Consider the following 25,147-nt stretch of genomic DNA (forward strand, 5'->3'; position numbering starts at 1 on the left):
AAAAATATTTAAAAAATAACGCCCTCTATATTTAATCGAGAAAACTATGAAAAATTAACTCAATCAATAATTACAAAATAGGGGGTGTTGAATCTAGTACTTATTTTATGCTCACGCCATAGCTTGTGCTAGCCGGCGCGGCTTAAATGAGATTTTTATCTCGCTTTTCTGGCAGCCCGATTGTACGACTGATAACGATTGTGATTAATACCGAGTCAACCGAACCGTATCTGGTCAGTTCCACTTTGTAAGCAGTTCAGAGCTGTAATAAAACTCGATGTAAAAAAGTTACATGAAGAAAAATATAATAAAGTGACTTACCTGTTTGTACTCACCTGGAGTTCGCTGGAATCCGCCGTTGTTGTGCTGGTGCTCGTTTTCCTCGCTGTTCGCCGTCGTTGCTGCTTATGGTGAAGAATCTGAAAAGGAAATAACATTCAACTTACTTGTGTCGTCTGGTGCCTCTGCTGCTCCGAAGTGAGCTGTTGAAAACTCATCGTAGGACTAATTGAGTAAGCGCCAACAGGGAGTTTTCGTAGCCACTTGGTTACGCGTTCGCATAATACCGTTGACCTGGGCTGAGTTTTCCACTCCAGCCCATGAGAAACAACCCCAAACCATGATGCTCCCATCACCGTACTCTAGAGTCGGTTAGAGATGCCGGTCCTGTAGACCCTCGTCGCTCTTCTACCGCACCCGGAGTCGTCTTTTATTGTTGAACAGCTCGAACTTGGAGTCGACCGACGCATGCTTTTTGGCGAAGTAGCTCTTCAGGTCCCGTTCCATCAAGCGTCGACGAATGGTGCGATCGGAAAGATCCAGATCCAACCTTTTTTAAATCGCCCGAATGGTCGTTCGTGGATTTTTCTTTACTTCCCGGATGATTAGCATGCCCATTATTGCATCAATCATTACGTTTCGGTCCTCTTCCTGGTCGATCGGTCATGCTGACGAACTTCTGATGCTTCCGAATGACGAGCACCACTTCTTACCTCCTATTTCTCAGCAATGTTTCGTTGAGACACCATACACTGGAAGACACGCGCAATCAAATTTCGGACCTGTGTGGAGATTTGCTTTCCATCCATTTTCAGGAATCTTTCTCAGCGTCAAAAACACGTCACTACGCACGAAAAGTCGACTGAACAACTACGAAATTTCTGTTTGTGTCAGATGTAAACAACAAGCTGTCAAAATCGAGGAATGCGTTAGGAGCAAAAACCAATTTTTTTCTTTTTTAAATAAATTTTTTAAATAAAAAAAATAAAATAAATAAATCAACGATACTGAAATGGCAAAATGGTCTACTAATTACCTACTTTTGCCTAGCATTGACTGGAATACCGAAAAGTTTGAAAAAACTTTTAATATTGGAACTCTTTGATTTCAAAAAGGGGTGGATTTTTTTGCGCTCATCAGTGTATTTCTAAGCGACTCAGAGCCGCAGTATAGATTCAAAAACAAGGAAATTATGTTCTGGAAGCGAGAGATGTCGAATGACGATTTTGCATGTCCGAAATGTTGCTTGAACGGTACAAAAAGAAGTTTTTTCTGTATCGAATCGTTACCGGGGGTGAACAATGGGCTCACTACGATAGACCAAAACGTAAAAGATCGTATGTAAAATCCGGCCAATCAGGAACATCAGCGCCGAAGCCGGATATTCATGGTACCGAAGTAATGCTCAGTATTTGGTGGGATCAAAAGAATTTGATCTATTATGAGCTGCTAAAACCTGGTCACACGGTTAATGGAGACTCCTGCAGAACAATTGATCCGTATGAAGCGAGTTATAGCCGAAAAACGTCCAGATTATCCGATCAGACACGAGTCGATAATATTACATCATAATAACGTTCGGCTGTTTGTTAAAAATTATTTGGAAAAAATCGAGGATGGGGAATTCTCGTTCACCCGCCTTATAGCCCAGACGTTGCCTCTTTCAACTACTATTTGTTCTGATTGATACAAAACGCTTTGAGTGGAATAGTTCAGAACAGGGTATCCAAAATTATGTTGTTTGGGGAAGTTGTGCTTTTGGTGTTCAAATATTGATATATGCAATTTAATTCCGACATTCTTCCAAAAATGGAAGTAAAAGTGACGAACCAGTCAAAAGTGTTGAAAGTCACTATAATAGAGGAAAAAACAATTTACCAGCGTTTACAAATATAATTCAATTCAATTTTTCTCAATCTTCTGAACACCAACATTCTCTCTGGATATTCCTGATTGATCCTTCTTTATGATGAAGGTCATCCATTGATGGTAGGAAACATGATTCGGTATAGGTCCTTTTGAATTCTCCTGTTGGTGCGCGTTGTGTAACGTATACATTGAAAAAATGGACTAATTTCGGATGGTGATGGAATAAAAACCTATAAAGGATGATTCAATGGACCAAATTTTCTTTAATTTCTACGTTTATTATTCCTTCCCCGAAAATACGGCACATGACTGGATTATTAGCTATGGACGATGAAAAGATGAATGATTTGAAGTACGCACAATTTTTTTTTATCAGTCACAGCTGGGAGACGCTGGGAGAATTGGCGGTCTTCAGTACAACGTTTATCTTCAGCCGGTCCATTTCCTCCAGTGATCTTCTGGCATAATGATGTGATATCTTGGCCAGGACCGGCCAGAAAATCACACCCTCCTTCGCGTGATACTTCTTGATGAAGGTCGCAACTTCCGGCAGGCACTTCGTACGGCATATCTCACCGTTCACCGCAAGCCCCGAAAAATATTTCCACATAGTAATGTTCATTCTGGCCAGATATTTCACAGTTCGACCGGTTGCTCCCAGCTCCCAAGGTTTCCGTTCGAAACTCTTGCCTTTCCTGTTGTAAATGACGTATCGACTCTATCCAGAGGACACAAAGTTTCCATCATCTTTGGTCCGGGTGGAGCTGTCGGCTGACTGTTTTCGTTATACTGCTGCAAATTAACTAATAAGAGCATCGAAACATAGACGTAGGAGACTTAATAAATGTAGGATTCAAGGAAAATTGTGCAGCAGACGGCAAGCCAGACCTGGTCTCGGAATTTTATGCCAAGAGATCACTGTATGAAATGGACCGGATAAAGTCAACTCTTCTAAGATTCGCTCATACCATTTTCATCGCACCAAAACAAAAGTAGATCTATGTCAGTTTGCATGACTGATGAAATCACCCAGAAGATTTTCAGATCGTCAGCAGTGAATAATTTTCTCGATGACAGACGGTGGACGAGATCGTTTATATATAGAACTAGCTGACCCGGCAAACTTCGTCCGCCCAAAATTTATTTTTTTGTTATCAATACCCTTACACATCCACGTTTTCTTACTAAGCGCACGTTCATGGGTCCAATCGCTGTTCATTGAGTGATTTTCTAGGCAACCCTTTAAAACTACCTTTTACTATAAAATTACTAGTATTAGTACTAGTTTTCGAGTTCTTCAGAAATGTGTGTTCTTGGAATATCCACAGAAGAAAGCCAAAAGTTTGCAAGAAAAAAATATTTTGTTAAAATCGTAAAGGTTTCGATAAAATGGATCCGAATCAAAATGAAAATGACTCGTTCTGTACTAGTGTTTGAGAATACTTCAAGATAACTTTGATATGTATTAATGAATCAAATTTCTTACCTTTTACGACTTTTCTCAGTCGTCGTTGAACTCAATCAAAAATCACAAACAATTAATTCATTAGAAGATATCGACATACGTTCACAAGTTTCATAATTTTTGCTAATTAAATGTTTTAAGAACTACTGGAATTTTCTGATAAATTACTGGAGAATCAGGGAACATCAGGGAATAACCGTTTATATAATCGTCAAATTTCCAATGAAGCCCTGGTAGTGCTAGAACAATTCCAGCGTTTGCGATCTAAACTAGTGTGAACGTCGTACGAGTGTGGTTGGTTACAAGATCAACAACAAACAATTACCTCGCTAGATTTCGTCTGGTTTGTAGGAAATACAGACTATCTATCGGTATCGGCTCTCGTAATTCAGAAGACGATACGGATCACACCAAGGTAATATTCGGAAAGACGAACTGTCGTTGCACTGATTCGATTTTCGTCATCCCATCTTGGAAGTACGGATTTCAGATGACGCTTTCATATTTCAAGATTGGTCGAACTAGGGTGCAAAACAGCAATTTAAGGCAGTATATATCAGAGAAACTTTTGGAGACTCGGGATGGGACTTAATTATGCAATTATGCATTTTATACCAAGTGTTCGAAAAATCGAACAGCAACTTTGATAATTTTTTATGTCTTTGGAAAACACCCATATGGTAAGGTTTTGGCATCCGATCATAGCTTAATATTTCAGCTGCCACTTACTATCAATTTCATTCAATTTTGTATAACTTGATTGGGCAAAAAAGCGATTTAAATCAACTACAAAAAATAAGTTTCAGTGATATTGTGAAGTTTTGGACCGATTAAGAACCGTGATTAAGAACAAAAGGCCATGTTTATTGACGAAAGGAGTGTTCCTCATCCACAATAATGCGCGGCCCCATTCTGCTTGCGTAACTCAAGAGCAATTGAAAAAATTCAAGTGGACTATGTTCGAGCATCCTCCTTACTCCCCAGACCTCGCCCCTAGCGACTATCACTTATTCCCGGTGATGAAACAGGCGTTCGGCGGTCAACGATTCGATAACACTGAACACTCGGAATAGAAAAACTCGTGCCACGCTATGAAAAATGCCTCGAACGTTATGGCGTTTATGTAGAAAAATAAATAAAACGTAGATTACGAAAATCACCTTGTTTTTTGTCTTAACTCTATTTTTCCACGACACTCGAATATGCGGAGAGTGCATAACCTCGTATATGCGGAGAGTGCATAACCTAACAAAAAACAAAACCTAATAAAATGCGAAAATATGTCAACTTTTCTAAATTATTTTTTTGATAAAAGACCACACATTGTGATGTAGGAAAAAAACATTGGATTAAACCTCCTACAGGATGAAACATGTAGGTTGTGGCCAATGTTTTTGTTTGGCGATTTTTTCGATTTTTTGTCATTTTCCGGAAAATTGAAGAACGGAAAAAATGATTCTAGGAGATTGGAGTTTTTGTTTTTACAGCCTGGTCGTGAATGAGTTAGTTCCTTCTTCCTACCGAAGGTTAACGTCTAACATTTGCGTTGATTGGCGTCTTTTGAGATTCGACCCATCTTAGCAAAATTCCAGTGGCATCTAGCTTTGCTAGCTAGCGATTACGAAGTTCTGATGAATCTTGTCAATAACGGCTGATAGTTATGTATGGATTGCGTCACGTTTCTATTATGCTGTCGACGGCTTGATTGCAAAAAGTTACCAAGTTCGTGAATCGCCCGGGAAAAATACATGTTGATCACAACTCTGAAATCTGATCGAATAAGTACGAGGACACTGAATTCAATACGATAAATTCAAACAGTTTTGAAATCCTTCATGAAATCACTCTGTATCTGTTATCAATATTTGTATAGCATGAAGGTTATAGAGCTAGTTTTACAATTGAAGGTAGTTATTGTACATCACTTCATCATTTCGTCCGTCTCTGCCCTTCTTCTTCTTCTTATATGGCACTAACGTTCCTAGAGGAACTCCGCCGTCTATTACTTGCGTCATTTTCATTAGTACTTAGTTGAGATTTCTATGCCAAATAACACGCCTTGAATGCATTCTGAGTGGCAAGCTCTAGAATACGCGCGACCACAGTGCAAGTCAGAGGAAATTTCTTTGAAGAAAAATTTCCCCGACCAGAACGGGAATCGAACCCGAACCCCCGGCATGTTAGGTGTGACGCTCACCACTCGGCCACGGGAGCACCCGTCTCTGGCCTACGGACGGCGAATATCATACTAACATTCCTTCCCTTCCCCTGGTGACTGTAAGGACGTGGCCGGCGTCGTTATTGACTATTTAAAGCTCGAATCACCGAAAACTACACAACGAGAATGATTTGCTAGTCCTGTTCGCGCCACGTGTAGCGAGCGCTTACGTGTTCTGACATGTCAGGACAAACCAATTGAAATCCTCCATTTTGTCAGCAACAGAAATTTTCCATTCACTACCCGAAGCAATTGCTCTCCATTTCATTCCATCGTATCACTCCGCAACGTGCGAGAGCGAGATGAAATAAGTAGCAACATTACAAACGAACAGCACCCGGGCGAGCCGAGTGGAGCCGACAGGATAATCACCCCACCAACTTCCGACAAACATAAAAGCAACGCACAACGTGATTCATTTTCCCAGTTTTTTTTCCTAATTTTTTTCCAACGACAAAGTGGTTTACCAAGTGATGCGTAATTAGTGAAATACAGAGAAACTTGCACTCCAAAAACTTATGTTTTTTAATTTTCACAGTGTGCTTAGCCAGAACCATTCCAACCGTAGTTAGCCCGGTTTATGTGCTAATAAGTCCCAAGCGTCATTCTGTGTGTTCTTCGTGCAATTTGGTTGGTTCAGGTCAATCACGGAAAGCAAGTACGAAATGTACAGTCTACCCAAGCTCAAGCTCATTTCATCATTTCGTCTGATCTAGATTCTATTCAAATCTCTAGAAACCCAAAATTAAATGTTTCTAGCTACTATCCTCGTTTCATGTAAAGTATCAAAAAGCAGTTATCAGTAGAACAAATATAGTTAAGAAACATGTTACGAGTCTGCAGGTTGAATTCTCATATCTCATATCTATATTTTTATCCATTTTTATACCACTCGATTTTATCAATCGATCTATGACCAAGAAAAAACAGATAAGATTCACGTGAAATCTTGCTTACGTACGTCTTCTAGATTCCGCAGTGCAATTAAATGAGATCCTTTGGTATGTTTTTAGGACTTGTTAACCATCGGAATAGAACGATACATGAGAAATTTGAAACATCTTTTTTGTGTAGTTAGAAGTCTCTAAATCTGCAAAAAATACTTTTGGACTATGGACTGAGCGATGTACATGACCAGACTGGTGTTGGCTGAATTCCAGTCGGCGTCGTGAAGGTTATCTATGATCCCATGCTCATTATATATGAAAAGAATGTCACTAGGGTTGTTTTTAAGATACAGCGATGTGATTGAATATTTCTTGTTACAGACTATGCAACCGGTCTCAACTCTTGAAGAAGATAAATTATACGATTAACAATGAAGAGTTTTGAGTCTTGTTCGTAACCATTCCACTACGAAAACTTCCTGTTCCTGTGGTTTATCAAACAAAATTACATGTGTTACTTAATTTTATTTGAGTGATTAATTGAAGACAACTTTTTATTCGCCGTTCGGATGGAATTCATTTTGATGGAAACAACATTTCAATACTGCATTAGCCCTTTTTAATTCTTTTATGAAGCCGTATGTGTTTCTTGTTTGTTATGAGAGTCGTTAGATTTAAAGTAAAACATAGCTTGTAAATTCTATTCACCAATCTATTTCAAGGAAAACAGTTTACATAGACTCTATACAAATGGCTGTTAAACATGCCATTAATTATAAAAAAATCGTATAGTAGTTACTTCTAATAAATAGTTTGTACAAAGATTTTTACTCTATAATTTAGTTACATCCTCTAGAAAACTAGGATTACTAATACCCGCAATTTCATCATTATCACAGTTGTGATTGGTTTTATTTCGATTCACATCTCCAGCCCGATATTCCCCTTCATCAGTTTTATCCAGTGGTCCTTTGCTGGACCATGAACTAGACTTTCTGGTGCTGTCATTTCTAACATCGAGAATTCCTTCGTATACATTATAGTTATTTATTATCAAATTTCCTTTGATAATATGTGTCGTTATGCTGGTTGGTTCAGTTGAAGTGTTGTTTCTCCCATTACTGAGGTTTCCCACTACTTGCTGGATCGGCGTACTGTTTATGGCCTCCTCATGGAGCGTCGAGATGAATGTAATCTCATGATCATGTCCTTGTGTCACGGACTCTATGCTGATTTTATTAATGTGTGATGAATTACCGTTCATGGTACGCCGTACTCTGTTATCAACATCTCGCTTGCGTCTAATTTTCTTCTTATTCGACATTTTTGCTCGAGGATTTTCGTCGAAACGATCGGGCTTTCGACAACGCAACAATTGTGAGAATGCATAGCGAAAATTGGTATTCTTCCATGCGTAAATCAATGGATTCATCATTGAATTGGCCATTGCCAGTGAGAAAACCGCTTTGTAAGCTGTCGGTGAACTGTGTTCAAAGATTGTATTTATTTGAGTTAATATCACGACGAAATATGGTAGCCAGCAAAATGTGAAGCATCCCATTATCAGCAGAACAACCTGTAACGGAACGGGAAGAATAAGCTATTCATCTTGCATTTGCGACACGCATTTGAAATATTACCTGCACGGACTTCCAATCGGACGTTTCTTCCTGGGAATTGTGTGCTCGCAGTTGTTTGGCGTGTTTCACTGCCTCGCGCCATATTCTCCAGTAAACGAGAAACAAACAAATCCATATGATTGAGAATATCGGCGTTATTACCCCAGCCACATACCATGGGTGGAGCAGCTCATCAAACTCACACTCCATCGCCGTTTCCCATTTGTTCCAGACAAGTGGGATGGTTGCAATGAGGATGGCAAGGCACCACCCGCAGCTCAGTATGACGAAAGCGACCTTCTTTGTCATCACACTGCAATAATGGAAGAAAAAATGATAGTGATGCATATATTTTAATTTTGCAATTTTTCACGAGACAAAAATAAATAAATAAATAATGACAAATTAACGATTAAGTTGTAAAAAATAGATTTTGACGAAAGCCATTGGGGTAACTTCGATTATTTCGCTAAAGGAACTTTATTGTTCAAGATTTGTTTCCCATTTTCCGGGAAATCACTGTTTGAAAAATCGAATTTGCCTAAATTCTGCACTTTTTTGCAAGTACAATCAAACCTCGAACAAAAAGTCACTTTAATTAGCAAATATACGGCATTCATAAATATTAGGCTGTCAGAAAAGTCCTGCGGTATTTTTTTTTGAATTTTCATTTGTTCATAAAATTAGTTACAATCATCTGTTTTATATCAAATATGCGCCGTTTTGTTCGATGACTTGTTCCCAACGAGATGCCAACTTCATAATACCCCTGTTATAGAAGCTCGCTTTCTTATTGGCAAAAAACTCGGATAGCCAATTTTCACAGGCCTCTTTTGTGGCTAACTTCTGACTACCTAGCTCGTTCGCCATGGACAAAAACAGGTGGTAGTCACAAGGTCCGGACTATACGGCGGATGCAAAAGAACCTCCCATCCGAGCTTCTGGCGCGTCACCAAAGAAGTGTGTGGCCTGGTGTTGTCCTGATGGAAGATGCGGCCTCTGTTTATCAAAGATGGCCTCTTCTTCATGAGTGCTACCTTCAAGCGGTCCAGTTGTTGGCAGTACAGGTCCGAATTGAGCATTTGTCATAGGGAAGCAGCACATAATAGATTATTCCTTGACAATCCCACCAAACACACAGCAGAACCTTCCTGGCCGTTAATGAGGGCTTGGCCACCGTCTGAGCCGCTTCAGCGGGCTTCGACCACGACCGTTTGCGCTTCACGTTGTCGTAAGTGACCCACTTTTCATCGCCAGTCACCATCCGCTTCAGAAACGGGTCGATTTTGTTGCGATTCACATGCGTCGATACGGTCAAAGATGTTTTTTTGCGTCAACGTGTGTGGCATCCATACATCGAGTTTCTTTGTGAATCCAAGCTTCTTCAAATGATTATTAACGGTTTGATGACTTATCCCCAGCTCTTGGCCGATGCTACGGCTGCTACTATGCCGGTCTTTCTCGGCTAATTCAGCGATTTTGTCGAAATTTGCGACGACAGGCCTTCCGGAGCGTGGCGCATCTTCGACGACCTCTACACTAGAACGAAAACGTTGAAACCATCGTTGTGCGGTGGAAATGGAAACTGTATCGGGTCCATAAACTGCACAAATTTTATTGGCAGCTTGAGATGCATTTTTGCCTTTGTCATAGTAGTACTGTAAAATATTTTGCTCCATATTTGCGACACTATAACTCACGAACGCCTTAACCAAACAAAACACTGTCAATGACTATATTATAGCGTCAATGACTATATTATAGGTATAAATACCTTTCCAATAAACTATAGTATGACTCGATACAATGAATATAACTAGAACTACGCGCTTACAACGACACCTCGCGGAAATACCGCAGGACTTTTTTGACAGCCTATAGAAATCAATATATAATATATTGATTTCACATTTCAAGACGAACAAGCACAGAAGGATGAAAGGGAAAACCTGACTTTTTCCACCTATGGTGACATGTGACCTCCCTTATTTTATGTAATTTTAACTTATTACCGGCAGGCTTTTTCTTTCAAACGAAAACGCCTGACAACCTGACATCCAATGTGTCGTTCATATGCTTATACGGATCATCTGCATGACTGTACAATACATCTTACAAGCTTGTTGGAAAGTCTTCGGTGACCGGTGACGGAGCAAATGATTTGACTTTATCCCCCGAATAATCGATAGAATGCAGGAATCTCAGCAAGTTCCCAGCAACAGATGTTTCAGATGTTCGAACATTGTTCTCCTAGCGAAGGACTGTTAAGGACCTGATCCGGAGTGTGCAGGAAATACGGAAATGAGGGACACTTTGACAGCGACTGCAATGGGAAACCGAGGTGCATGCTCTACAAAACAGAGAACGGTACACCCAAACTAGCGTTGGCTGAAAAAATATAATGTTTGGCAGAAAAAATGCCTTTTCTTGTGTTAAAGGGTAAAATGCACGAATAAAAGCATCTTTTTAACGGTGTTTAAATGTTTGTACATATGAATCAGAACTCTCATTCTCTCAGACTGAATGCCAGCTTAGAATTGTACAAAACAAAAGCCAAACGGTGCCAAGCAGGGATTGAACCAAGGCCGGCTGGGATGTTAGACCCAGTGGCGTCGAGTGGAGCTTTCGCACCTGGTGCAGAAGGGTCTAGTTACACCCCCTTTCTTTCACAATTTTTTATATGGTGTATGCCGAATAGGATTGGGCGGTCTTCATAAAAAAAATCGATCTTGCCGAATCGATTTTCCAAACGACGTAGGGATCGATCCACTGATTAAATCGTTACCAAATAATCGATCTTTGAAAAATCAAAAGCTTTTTTTCCAATTTATCTGCTTATTATGAAGGAGTGTTGTCTTTAAACATGGAATACAAAATTTCGATTTCTATTCAAGCATCAAAAGCATTTTGTTTTGTTCCTCAAAATATTTTAAAGTCAAAAAAAATGTTCCTGGGTATTCGTTTTGTTGAATAAATTAATCGAAAAAGCGTTATTAGGAAATCAACAACTGGTATTTGTTCCGAACTCAGCTGACAACGATCCCATAAAAGCCAATCGTGCCAACGTCTGTCATATAGTCGAAGCCGATTCTTGATTTTGGCGCCATTTCTAAAAAACAACGATTCGCCTGGAATTGATGTCAACATCTAGTTCAATGATCATATGAGCCACTGGTTACAGTACAGTTCTGTTTCTGTCAGCAATGGTAAAGGAGTAAATCGTAGAAGAAACGATCCAAATGTTGACAAATGTTAGGTGTTCTTTGGTCGAGATTGAAATCAATATATACTGAAAAACAAATCTACAAAAAAATATTTCTGAGATCGAAAGAATAGAAAGCAAAAAAAAAAACGTTTCTAGATTTTCTCGAGTACAAAAGATCGATCCAAAAAATCGAAAATCGAAATGGAAAAGATCGGTCTTCTGAAAATCTGAATCTGAGGGGGTATTTTTGCACCCCCAAAATCGTGTACCCGGGGATCATTATGGGTGGATATCACATTTTATCAGCAGTTGATGATTGTGTTAATCTCTCGCCCCGTTACGAATGTAATATCGCTGATGGGATGTAACTACTCGAGCAGGGCTGGATTCGTTGCCAAGCTGGGTATTTTTACTTGAAGACAGAGGTATCCCAATTAACCTCAACCACTGCGACACCGACACCGATTGTGGCAATCAAAGACAGAAACAAATTATGATGTCGCAACCATTCAGGAGACGTATCCTGTTCCTCAGTAGGTGACGGATATTAACGCGGGAATAACCGCCATTCAAGACATGGGCTAACATCACATTCAGGAGGGAGTCTTGAGGTCTCAAGAGGGTTCCATAATGATTTCGTGCCACTATGCGTGGACACTGACGTCCTAGATATGAACGCAGATGAACTGACGGAAACGTTAGCAGAAGCATGGGATGCATCTAGCTTTAGGAGGTCTAGGCAATGTTGACACATTTTTAATCTGTTAATCTGTGGAGTGAGGCACTTGGCGTACTTTGTTCCATTTGCTTAACGCCTGAGGACGCTTTCAAACAGAAAGCAATGACACCCTAAAAGAGAGGAAGGTTCAATTAAGATTGGTTAGGTTCGCTCTTAGACGGGTGATAAATGGAGTAAATCTAATTGCTTAAGAGAGCTATGCCGATACGTGGACGTCAATCCATGGGACTACCTGGCCTCCCACGCCATATAGAAAGGCTGGAGTCGATAATGCTCAAAACTCGCGAAATAAAAGTCCTAGATCATCTGTGCGGAATCTTGAAAAACTACACCCAAACTAGCGTTTTCAGAAAGCATTTTATTTTCGACAAAACATATCATTTCCTGCCTTGAAGCGTCAAATAGACAAATAATGTCATATGTCCCCCAACGTTTTAAAATGTTTGTATGTATGGAAGCAGACATCTCTTTCTTTTTTCTTTTGTAGTCTTTTTTGGGATTACACACAAAAAAAAGTTCAAACGGCATCAATGGGGATCGAACCAAGGCTGGCTAGGACGCAAGACTGTTTTACACGAGCACGCTATCCACATGACTATTGATGTTGTTCGGCAAATGCGTGATAATATTGCACCTGATTATAAAATGATGTTGGAAAGTGTTTTCTAAGAGTAAAAAAGGATCGCATGAAGGAGAGCAATATCTATTTCGGTCTGGTCCGTGCATGTGGCAAAGTGTGCGGAAAGCTTAATTGTCTTTTGTTTCACTCGCTCGTATTAATCTTATATTGCTGTACCATGTATATTATACAAATGCTTACCAGTATTTGAGAGTCATGACATTTTCTGTTATGTTATTTAATGTCATAAATCGGGATGACAAAACATGAGCTAAAAATCAATTTTGGGGATATGTAAACCATAAAAATATAATGTTTCTTCTACACTTTTTATTAATTTATATTATGGATGACTTGTACTACTCTTTCATGCGAAACCCGTATAATGTCTTCAAATTGGAAAAAAATGCGAAAGAGTTTGACCTTCATTGATTAATTTATTCGCAAGTTAGGCCTCACAAGAAACTCAGCCGGATCGCGTTGGGCGACGAACGAGTTAAAGGGGCTTTCAACTTTGCAATTCTTTTGCCTCTAAAGACCAACTTGGGCCAGAGACGAATTACAACTACGGCAGGAGTTCGGCAGGGCTCTATTCTGGGTCCATCGCAATGGAACGGCATGTGAGATAGTGTACTAAGCTGAATCTGCCTCGCGGCTTGCAGATCATTGGTTTCGCGGATGACATCGTTGTTCTGGTGATCGGAGAGTCATTGGAATGGGTTGAAATGCTAGTGACCGAGTCGATAGACATGATCGGATGCAAAGTTGGAAGCTGCAGATAGCGGACTGTAAGACAGAAATGTTGAATATCAGCACCCGCAATGTGGTGAAACGGGCGGAAATCGCCACAGAACGGTAATCCCAAAGCAAAAACTGAAACACCTTATTGATGATCGACTGAACTTCAACAGCCACGTCGACTACGCAACGAAAGCAAGGTCTCCATCGACATCATCTTGGTGAAGGACAGCAAGTGCTATAGACGAAAGGGAACCAGTAAAATGTTGGAGCTCATGGTGTGTAGTGGAGTGCGGCACAGAACAGTAGACGCACAGGATCATACCGATACTTTCGGGCTAGGTTAATAGGAATCATGGAAAGGTAAATTTCTACCTAACCCAGATTATATCTGGTCACAGTTGTTTCAGGCAGTATCTACACCGGTTTGGATACGCAAGGTCGCTTCTTGTCCGGAACGCGAAAATTTGGAAGAAACACCGGAGCACGTCGTTTTTGACTATTCCAAATGTCTGTCCTTGATGGTGGGAATATTATGGTGAAAGTGTATGGAATGGAGATCACTGCGAGTGTTGTTGCGACGGAACGAGCGTGAGTGGAATGAGAATGGAGTGGAGTGAGAGGAAGTTTTACAGTCGAGGAAGAGGAAGGGGAAGAGAGAGGAAGGACAGAGGTTCTGCGACCCTCTTCGATTTTATTGAAACTTGATACATACGGTGGAAAAAACGCAAGGGTCACGGAGTAACGAAGGCTACAACGAAGAAGAGGCTGGACAGAGCCAAACTGATACTTTCGTGGCACGCAGGTCAGGAGTCCGTGTTTTCCTGAGCTTGAGCTTGATCTTAAGTTTGGGTAGACTGTACACTTCGAAGATGCTCTCCGTGATTAACCTGAACCAACGAATATGCACAAAGAAACTACCAAATGACGATAGCGAGTAGCAAATCATTCTCATTGTGTAAGTTTCGGGAATTCGAGTTTAATATAGTCAATAACGACGCCGGCCCCGTCCTTACAGTCACCGGGGAAGGGAAGGAATGTTAGCATGATATTCACCGCTCGAAAGCGTGGTTCCCTAGCGATTATTAAAGACGGGATAGTTGCTGGTGGGGAGAGGTAGGAATCAGGATTCACTGTGGTGAGTAATGTGATTATGTAAACGTGAACTATCGACCACTCGACGAAACGAATACTCTAAAATCAAATACATTTCGTGGCGGCTATTGATAGGTGGCCTGAAAAGGTCCCTTCGAATGAATATTCAAAAATCAAAAGCACTTCGTAGCTGCTGAAGATAATAAAGGTAGTAGTAGGATGCAGTAGGATCGGAATTGCGATAAGAGATGTGAATCTGTGTGCGCGGGCATAACTACTCGACGAAATGAAAATTAGAACATCGGATATATTTCGTAGCGGTTGAAGATATTAATGGGTGAAAAAAAGGAAAACGTCTCCTCTGCAATATATCGGAATTAATATATACTTTGTTCCTAATGACACGCAATGCTCTTTCTTTGTAACACGGAGGTTATCCCTGGGTTATCCTGGGTAATCTACAGAGTCCACAAATTAAAGAACGAACAGATGGTTATTTTTCTGTTCCTTTAGGGGTAAGGAAAAAACCATAATTTCTAACACGCCATATATCAGTGCGAAAACAAAATCTGAAATCACAGGTCAGGAGTTCATGTTTTCTGATGAGAAACTCTTTGTCTTGCAAAAGTTTTAAACTTGAAATTAAACTTGAAATAAATTTAAACAGTCGCACAATGTCCAAAATGATCGACTTCGGTTAGCATCCCCCGTCCCACATAAACATTCCGTGGTTCCAGGGTGCCGCGTCGGTAATGGTTTGGGGGTCGTATCCAAAAAACCTGAAAATTAACCCCGCGTACCATAAGACCGGGGTTCTGGAGAAGGTTGTGGCCCCGGCACTTCGGGACCTCTACGGGAAGGATCATTACGTCTTTCAACAGGACGGCGCACGGCAAATATCGTCCGAGCGTGGTGTCGGGAGAATTTGACTGATTTTCTCGATAAGATTTTTTGTGCCCTCCAGTGTTTGGATTTCGATCAAAATCGAATAATACACAATGTGTCATGCAAGTAACCTCTCACGAACATATAACCAAATATAAGTGGATCATTCAGATATTTGTATAAATGACAGTAATCACTTGTGTTAAACTAAATGATTAAACCAAGAGAGGAGTTATTTGCATATTCGAGCTGTACCAAACATCGCACACCATTTTCGAAGCCTGCATACAAGTTTGAACCGCATATATCGTCCCGTTCTATTAGAACGAAACCCACTGCACAGACAAGTGCAAAACAATAAATGATACAAGAAAAATTACGTCATAATTCGGTCACCATTTGCGGAGAGCAACGAATGAGAGAAGAAATAAAACGAGAGAGTTTGTTTTCTCACTGGAACGGTGTTGCTAGTAAAACTATGCGGTCTATATAAAAATATATATTTCAAGGGATAGCAGCGTTAAAAATGGAAAATATAATCTAACTACCCTTTCCTTTGCTTCTATCTAGCTAAATAATCATATAGTCAGCACTCTCTGAGACTTAAAAATCAGGATCTGCTACATGAGCTGAATATGAATCATTCGTTTTGCGTAGTCCGTATGATCCTGCTGTTACGCGATGCATGGAGAGTTTCGATATGTATATGTATAAGAAAATGAATTTTCTGCGCCGAATGCGTATATGATGGTTTTGCTTGCGTGCTGGTATATCATGAAGTGCGAACCGATGCAGAGTTGTCTCGTTCTATTTTGTGTCGTGATTTGTAGCACGTAAAAACAAAAAAATGCCGCTGGGGGAAATGATTTCTGTATGATCATATTTGAACGAACGAAAGCGATTTTTTCACTGAATGGATCATTTGGCAAACACTGGTGCCCTCCCAGCTCTCCGGACCTTAAACCTCTGGGCTTTTATGTACGGCCAAGCAGAGCGAACATAGATTGAGCACTATGGATCAATTCAAAAAGCTCATTTCCAAGATCTGGAACGAGATGCCGATGGAGCAGGTGCGTGTCGCGTGCGATTCTTCTGAAAAATGTATCAAGCTCGTCATACAGAGCTGAGCTGGGTGCTCCCAGTTAATATGTTGTGAAGGTTATCAATTTGCATAAATAAAAATTGACGCAGAGGAGAATATCTTGTATTTCCTTTTTTGACGTAGGACTACGTCTTTCATTAAGAGTGCCAAATCAGAAAACAGGTCACGTTTTTATGAAATAAAGTTAACGTTAATAACTATTTTTGCTGCGAATGGATTGTAACGATTTGCGTACCAATCGAATCGGGAATTTTCTAGGATTTGTTTGATATGCTGTACATTACAATCCTATAATCCTATATGGTTTAAATTGATGAAAATTGGAAGCAATCCCATTTCTCCATATCTTTGTTCTGTTCATTTGTGTGGTTTCCCGAACAGAGCTGTCAATAACGGGCAACTTATGCAGCCGCTAGAATAGTAACAACAAAGGAGGATAGCGAACTGTCGCTAGCGTATAAGTATTGCATCTCTGCTGAGGAAAATTCTCAGAATCTTTCTGTGCCCGAAACAACAAAGGTCGTTCTGCTCGTTTTGTGTTTTATGTTTCCTCTCGCGCTGTGAACGCTATTGAATATTTCACTTGAAGTGCATCTGGCATTGCAATTAATATAATATAACCATTAAACAATTTTTCATAAACGGTCATTCTCGCGATGTTTCATTTTTATCGTTGCCACTGTGTGCATCTGTTAGACGCGTGCTTGATGCTTGTTGAATGGTGATGCACGGAAGATGCCTCTCGTTAAATACTCAGTGCAATGCATGCATTGATATAGAGAAACAAATTCCGATATATGACCAATTAGTGTATTGTTCTCGTAAAGGCAAGAAAGAATCGTTGCTTATCGAAAAGGGTCCACAAAACCACCCTTTCAGGGTCCCCGACACTTTTTACTAAAAAGTTATTTATGAAATTTCGACGTATTCGCAAATAATATATGAAATGATCACCCTTATTCTGTATTTCGATTGATTCGAAATATTTCGATCGACTTGATAAAATTCCATTCTCTATTCCGTTCGAGTTGTTTTTGCATTTCGTTCGATCTGCTTCTTTTCGAACATTAAATGGGCAAAACGTCGAAATATGGAATGCAAAATTATAACTCGAGCGAAATATCACTTTCGAACGAAATGGAAATACGTCGGAATACAGAATAGGGCTGGATAAATGATAAACAAATTCAAAAAAAAAAGAATGCGTAGGTCTACACCTGAGCGGTCGTGTCTCGGATACAACCCCTCGAATTTTTTGGCAGACAATATGTCTTCACCCAATAAATAAATCAATTCATTTTTCGGTTATACATATATTGTTTGTCTCTATAGAATACGAAAAATCAAACATTTGCACTGTAATTTTATCATATAGTGTACTGATACCTGTCTGACGACTACTTACCGGGCGTAATGCAGCGGATAGCAGATGGCAATATATCTGTCAACAGCTATCGCAATGAGATTCCAAATGGAAACACCGCATGCGATGATGAGGATGAAAAATCGTAACAAACATAATCGTTTGTCGCGACCCAACTCGTGTCCCATATAGAAAGCCAGATGGTAGGGTAGCGTTAGTCCCACGAATATATCCGAGAATGCTAGTGACAATACGAACATGTTCGAAATTAGCAGCCGCAATCGGCGATGGTATCGGACGGCCAAAATAGTGAGAATATTTCCACACAAAATGCACACTATGAGCACCCCATCGATGATGGCCCATATCGAGAGGTCCTTACTGATGGCCGAAAAACGATCCGTAAACGCTGGTATCGTTGTTGTTTCGGTTGCCTCCGGATCCATTGCATTCACTTTATCGAGTAACACAATCAAAACATATATCCTTTCCTGCTTTTGTTCTGTTTCTTTCTTATATGAACTACCATCCTCAGTTTGCTGCTCCAGATTTGTAACCTCGTCTTGAATTGGATAGCGCCCAGGGAATTGTTAACAGTTACTGCTTTGGTTCACTATTCATATGTTGCTCGAATTATTACTTTTCATCCGACACCACACAATCGAACTAACTTTCGAAGATAATTATAGCAGACAACACATATTGCAAACGTGCTCCTTTTCAAATCTAATTCAGATTTGAAATTCAAAACAAGTATTTCCGGCGAGGCGGTTAAGAACACCAATAATTCACAATAATTGATCGAACTATTCGCACGATTTTTATTGTGACACTTGCAACGATAGCTGGACACCGGATTAGTCATATCATACTTTCCAGCGGTGGTCTCCGTTTCGACTTCTTGTCATTCCGGGCTCTGTTTACACACCAATAGACAATAAATCAAACTCTCTATGAATAGTTGATTTCAGTTGAGTTCATCCGCGCGATCGCGTATCAATTATATATTTGTTTAGCCGATATTCGATTATAGTGAAAGATGTATCGTTTATATTTTTGAACACGCGTGTTTTTTCACTGTGAACTTATTTTGAAAACTGGGAGAGTAGTGTAGTCACTGACCGCCAAACTATCGGTAGTTTTGTTTTTGCAATCCATCTTACTTTTGCTTCAATACACACCCACGCTGTCAAGGGCACGAACGCGGCGACTCAAACACATTCAGCCGGCCTGAAGGTTGAAAACGGACTGCCGCGCCAGCCGATGAGGTTTGTGGGCTTTGGATTGTGAGAATCCTCAGGGCTGACTGACTGACTGATTGTTTCTCTCTAAGTACGCCGATTTTGCCATTACCATTCTGTTATATGTGCAAAGAGCAAAAGCTGATTTTTTTTACGATTAACAAGATTTTGGGGAAGCACACCGTGTTTTGAGTGATATGCAAACTTTTTGGATACCTTTTCATGGATATGGAAATGTTTTTACTCATTAGTGGTGTACTTACTACCTGTTTGACGATGAGTTGCATATTTGGCGTCCCGTATTGATCAAATTCATTACCTTTCGAAAATGGCTTAACTGTATCCGTAGGTCATTCGTTCGAATAAAATTTCCAGAGTGTAACTGTTAGGATTTTATCTCCAGAATTCTGAAAAAAAAGTCATTTTCTTTCTTCGCAATTCAATTCATTCCACCATTGATTCGTACATATTAACCCTTTGGCTGCCGGCGACACCACAGTGGTTACGTGCCAATAGTATCTCAGTGGCCGGCGACAGCAGTTTAGTATCGTTTGCATTCTGGTGGGGTGTTGTTTAGGTAACATTAACTTACACACGCCAACAAGTTTTATGTTTTTTATAAGTAGGGGAGGTGAGGAAATACGGATATTCAGAATAACTTCAATTACATCTTTCGAAACTCAAGTTTCTTCAAACTTAAATCCAGTTTCGTGCATTTCAATAACTATTTTTCGAATTAATCGGCCGAATGTTCTTCAATGTTTTTACTAAAATTGAAACAGATCGAAAGAAGAACATTGTTTCGACGATTACCCACATGGACACACATATATTGGGGGGAATATGGACAGGTTTGTAATATTTACGCATGTATATCTTCGAAATTTCATGAAAGTAATGAAACAGTGTTGAGAACTTATGAAAATTAGCGATGAGTAAAACTTAGCAATTTATAATTTCCCGATAATGTCAAGAACGGGCGGCTACAAGCCAAGTAGTCCGAATTAGCGCTGCCGGTGCCAAGCTAATATTTTTTTTACGAAACGTACGGACGGCAAAGTGTTAGGTATACTCAAGTAAACAATGGCACATGAGAACCGATATGGTCCAGCCACAGCCTTGTTCATCACCAAAACGTCAGTGATGGTCCAGACCATGGTTGGAACAGAAAAGCATCATGCCATTGCATTGCGTTCTTTGACCAAAATCTTATAGTTTAAATTTTATAAATTTTTAGAAAAATTTCTGAAAAAAAACTTTGATTCTTTTCAAAAAGTTATCTAGATTATTTTTGAAGATTTAAAGTTTCACTGCATTCTGAGATGGTGCTGCCTACTCCTTAGATGAGTTGGCATGAAATTCGTCCAATGTAATCAAATTTGATCTCCAGTGTAGGTCAGTTTCCTTACTGCAAATGCCACCGCCGAATGGAAACATTTTTTGGGACCTCCATTTGCCCCCACAAATCTTTGAATTCCAGGACCAATGATCGATACGCGGTGATGGTGATTTGTCGGTCGCTCTCGTCTTAAAACATTATATAGATTGTGGAAGATCGGAAGATCGGTTAGAACAGTGTGATCCGAGCACATCTTGAAAAGGGAAGCAGATATGATGTCGTACTTGAGCAACACATAGTTCAGAAATGTCGACGATTTCAAATTCTCCTTCTTTGCGTGGTAGTGTCTTCTTTCCAGTGTCGATTGAGTATGATGCTTCCCGGCCACTCTGAATGCTTTTCTTGTCCTCCTTTCAAGACCTTCTAGGCTAGTTTTGGTCCATTTGATTACTCAAAAACTTCGTTCAGCTGCGGCTTGATATCAGAGTGGCGAATTCCACTGATCTGCCGGGAAAAAAAGGATTTTTTTGGAAGGAGATTCCCTATTCTCGCTAAGTACCCTTTGGGGACTCCGCCTCCGTTGAATTAATCTCAGAACAAATTTCGGAAGACGAAAACGAAAAAAATAATTTATAATAAAGGTTACGATTTTTTTTTGTGGCAGAAAACGCAGAAGAACATCATGATGTTTTTCTCGCGTCAGAATATTTCTAGCCAACTTGTGACATTGCGCAGCTATTTCGGTAGCGCTTGTACCCTTTGTGATTTTTTGCGGTCACGGTTCTGCAGTATTCGAAAAGCCACTCCACGGTCTTCTATGATCGTACATTTTCCAGAAGCTAGGACGACTGGATTGATTCACGCACAAAGTGGTGGATTATTTCGGGCCTCTGATGATAAAATAAGGACACCTCATTAAACTCGAGCGAATTCAGTATCTTTGTCTCCGTATTGCGTTGGGATGTATGCCCTCAACGCATATCATGAGTCTCGAGGTTTTGGCAGGCGTACTCCCACTAAAAGATCGCTTCAATTTATTATCTCTTCGGTTCCTCATCCGGTGTAAGGTTATGAACCATTGGTAATCGGAAATTTTGAGCAGCTTATCGAGCTAAATTTTCATTCTGGATTCATGAGCTCATATCATGAATTCGTCTCCATGCAGGTTGATCCTTCTTCGTATACTCCCAACCGTGTTTGTTTTCCTGACTACATCAATTCCTCTGTACATTTTGATCTGTTCATGAAGGAGAAAATCCAAGGAATTCCAGATTATCATCAATCGGGGATCGTTCCTACGATCTTCAATGCAAAGCATGGCCGTATCAATTGTGATAATATGTACTTTACTGATGGGTCCCCTATGAATGAGTCCACAGGATTTGGAGTGTTCAAGGTTTAACACCATACCAATAGCTTCGAAGTGTAAAAACTGACTAAAAATGTGTAATTTACACATTTGCGTCTGATTAAAAAGCTATCTGAGCATTTGTGAAGGTTAGGCCTTTGAACTGGTAAGAATTTTGTCCCTTGATGTGTGTTTAGTTAAGTTTGCCATTTTGTCAGGCCAGCGATGAAACTTACTCTTGATTGAATGGATACATATACAGTAGAACCCCGATGATCCGCGGAATAGTCTGGTTAGCTCACCGCGAATAACGAAAATCACGGATAACGCAATAAAGGACTAAAAATGAGTTCCGAACACGAAAAAACGATATTTCAGCATGAAAACAATGTTTTATTAATACATAAATCATTAAACTATCCATCTAGAAGGTGTACATCAGTGGTCAGATAATGTGAAAACCATGACCAAGACAAAAGTGCATGAGTCTATCACTCACTGATAAATTTTGAGAAGTCCTATGGATTTACTATGAATCTCGCTGTCGCGCATAATCCGCACCGCGGATAATCGGAGTTCCACTGTATATACAAACGAAATGTTCGCCTAACGAGTAGTTTCACGTAATTGAACCGTAAATTGAGGTCCAAGATAATGCAATTCAATACAATTGGACTATTTTTCGTGGGACTATATGAAGCCTCTGCTCTTCGTCGATAAGCTGCAGAAAATTTACGCCATTCGCCACGTATTCTGCGAAAAGTAACCGAAAATTGGACTTCCCGAACTTCCTTCCTTTCTCCGAGTCAGTCGAGGTAGACCGAGGCCGGAAATGCCAGGAATTTCATTCAAATAAAAATAACAAATGATTAACTTTCGAATAAAGCCAAATCAATGATAAATGATGCATCTGTGTTTAATTTGAATTTAAATAACTGTCTTTAAACGACCTGTACATTCATAGTTTATGATAGTACATAGTATATCTTTTGACAGCAATTTCTTTTTGAAGACCTGTACTGCCGTTCTACGCATAGTTGTCCCATGTTCCAAAATCAGCAACTGAGAAAATGCATTCAAGTTTTGCTAGCATATTTGTCTACATTTTTGTTTAGCAATACACTAGGTTATTTATAAGCAGAAAACTATTGTTTAATGAAATAAGAGAAGATCCCCTCATTTGGATCATTTAATCTCTCTCTGCTCTTCTTCATTATCCCTGGATTGCACGTGGAAGGTAATCCAAGATCCCCACGGTAGTGATCACCTACCAATAATTTTATCGATCGCCAATATCTGCAGCACTTGCTTCAATGCATGAACTTCCTCCACTCGAAGAGTATAGCTTTATATCGAGTTTGGTTTACGAAAGCGCACTTCAAGCTCAAAAGAAACGTGTACCAGCTACCAGTTTCCGACGTCGTTCTCCATCACTTTTGTGGGACAAGGAGTGTTCAAAGGTCTACCTTGAAAAATCATCGTCTTTCAAAAAATTCAGGAAAACTGGATTAGTGGAATGGTTTCGAAAGTACCAAGCTCTAGAAGCCAAACTAAAAGGTTTGATTAAAGCAAAAAAGCGTGGATATTGGCGGAAGTTCGTCAATGGTTTGTCAAGGGAGACCGCTATGAGCACTCTTTGGAATACGGCTAGGAAAATGCGTGACTGGAACCATACAAATGAAAGTGATGAATACTCTGACCGTTGGATTTTCAAATTTGCAAAAAAGGTTTGTCCCGATTCCGTTCCTGCACAAAGCGTCGTACGCGACATTCCGCTCCAATGGGATTATGAGAATTTTTCGATGGTAGAATTCTCAATTGCCCTCCTCTCATGTAACAATTCAGCTCCGGGGTCGGACAAGATTAAATTCAACTTGTTGAAGAATCTTCCCGACTTGGCGAAACAGCGTTTGCTGAACTTGTTCAACAAGTTTCTGGATCTGAATATTGTCCCACATGACTGTAGACAAGTGAGAGTGATAGCCATACGAAAACCCAACAAGCCGGCTTGCGATCACAATTCGTGTAGGCCGTTTGCAATGTTATCCTGTATTCGTAAATTGTTAGAGAAAATGATTCTACTTCGTTTGGACAAGTGGGTCGAAACGAACAATTTGCTGTCAAACACGCAGTTTGGCTTCCGCCGAGGTAAAGGGACGAACGATTGTCTCGCGCTGCTATCTTCTGAAATCCAAATCGCATTTGCTCGCGAAGAATAAATGGCTTCCGTTTTCCTCAATATCAAAGGGGCATTTGATTCAGTTTCCATGGAAATTCTCTCAGAGAAGCTTCATAATTGTGGACTTTCACCAATTCTGAATAATTTCCTGTACAATTTACTGTCAGAAAAGCACATGTTTTTCAATCATGGCCGCTTGAAATCTTCTCGATACAGTTTTATGGGCCTACCACAAGACTCCTGCCTAAGCCTCCTCTTGTATAGTTTTTACGTCAATGATATAGATGATTGTCTAACTAGAGATTACACGTTGAGACAACTTGCAGACGATGGAGTTATTTCCATCAGGGGTACTAACCCCGCCGTTCTGCAAAAATCCTTGCAAGATACCCTGAACAACCTGTTCACGTGGGCTCTAAAGCTGGGTATCGAATTCTCTACGGAGAAAATCGAAATGGTCGTATTTTATAGAAAGCATGAACCAGCCCAATTCCAGCTATCCTATCCGGCAAAACGATCAGGCACTCGATGTTTTTCAAATACCTTGGAGTATATTTTGACTCTAAATGTACCTGGGGAATACACATTGCGTATTTGAAACAGAAATGCCAGCAAAGAATCAATTTTCTCCAAACAATAACCGGAATATGGTGGGGCGCCCTTCCAGGAGACCTCATTCAGTTGTACAAAACAACGATATTATCAGTGTTAGAATATGACAGTTTTTGCTTCAGCTGCCAGGATTCATATTCTCAAGCTGGAGAGAATACAATATCGTTGCCTGTGTATAGCCATGGGGTGTTTGCATTCGACACATACGATGAGTCTCGAAGTTTTGGCAGGAGTATCCCCGCTTACTCTTCGGTTCACAGAATTATCCTACAGATTTCTCATCCGTTGCAAGATCATGAATCCATTGGTGATTGATAACTTCGAAAATCTACTTCAACTGACTCC

The 25,147-nt window shown here is 40.1% G+C and overlaps 2 protein-coding genes across 2 annotated transcripts in view; one reads left to right on the forward strand and one right to left on the reverse strand.

Moving 5' to 3' along the window:
• LOC129768868 (serine/threonine-protein kinase Smg1) overlaps nucleotides 1–25,147 on the forward strand; it is a 101,290-nt gene that overhangs the window by 60,365 nt on the left and 15,778 nt on the right. The window lies entirely within an intron of this gene.
• LOC129768857 (histamine H2 receptor) lies at nucleotides 7,426–19,368 on the reverse strand. The gene is made up of 3 exons (XM_055770796.1): nucleotides 18,126–19,368; nucleotides 8,359–8,650; nucleotides 7,426–8,294 (listed from the first exon to the last, which is right to left on the reverse strand). The coding sequence occupies exons 1-3, from the start codon at nucleotides 18,527–18,529 to the stop codon at nucleotides 7,551–7,553; spliced, it is 1,440 nt and encodes a 479-aa protein (XP_055626771.1). The 5' UTR covers nucleotides 18,530–19,368; the 3' UTR covers nucleotides 7,426–7,550.

This window comes from Toxorhynchites rutilus, chromosome 1 (assembly GCF_029784135.1).
Source record: "Toxorhynchites rutilus septentrionalis strain SRP chromosome 1, ASM2978413v1, whole genome shotgun sequence".
In the NCBI taxonomy this organism is placed as follows: Eukaryota; Metazoa; Arthropoda; class Insecta; order Diptera; family Culicidae; genus Toxorhynchites; species Toxorhynchites rutilus.

Coding starts and splice junctions, on each gene's coding strand:
- LOC129768857 (XM_055770796.1), bottom strand. CDS start 18,529: ATGGATCCGGAGGCAACCGAAACAACAACGATACCAGCGTTTACGGAT. Junction 8,651..18,125: donor TATCCGCTGCATTACGCCCG/GTAAGTAGTCGT, acceptor CCATTATTGCAG/TGTGATGACAAAGAAGGTCG. Junction 8,295..8,358: donor CCGATTGGAAGTCCGTGCAG/GTAATATTTCAA, acceptor GTTCCGTTACAG/GTTGTTCTGCTGATAATGGG.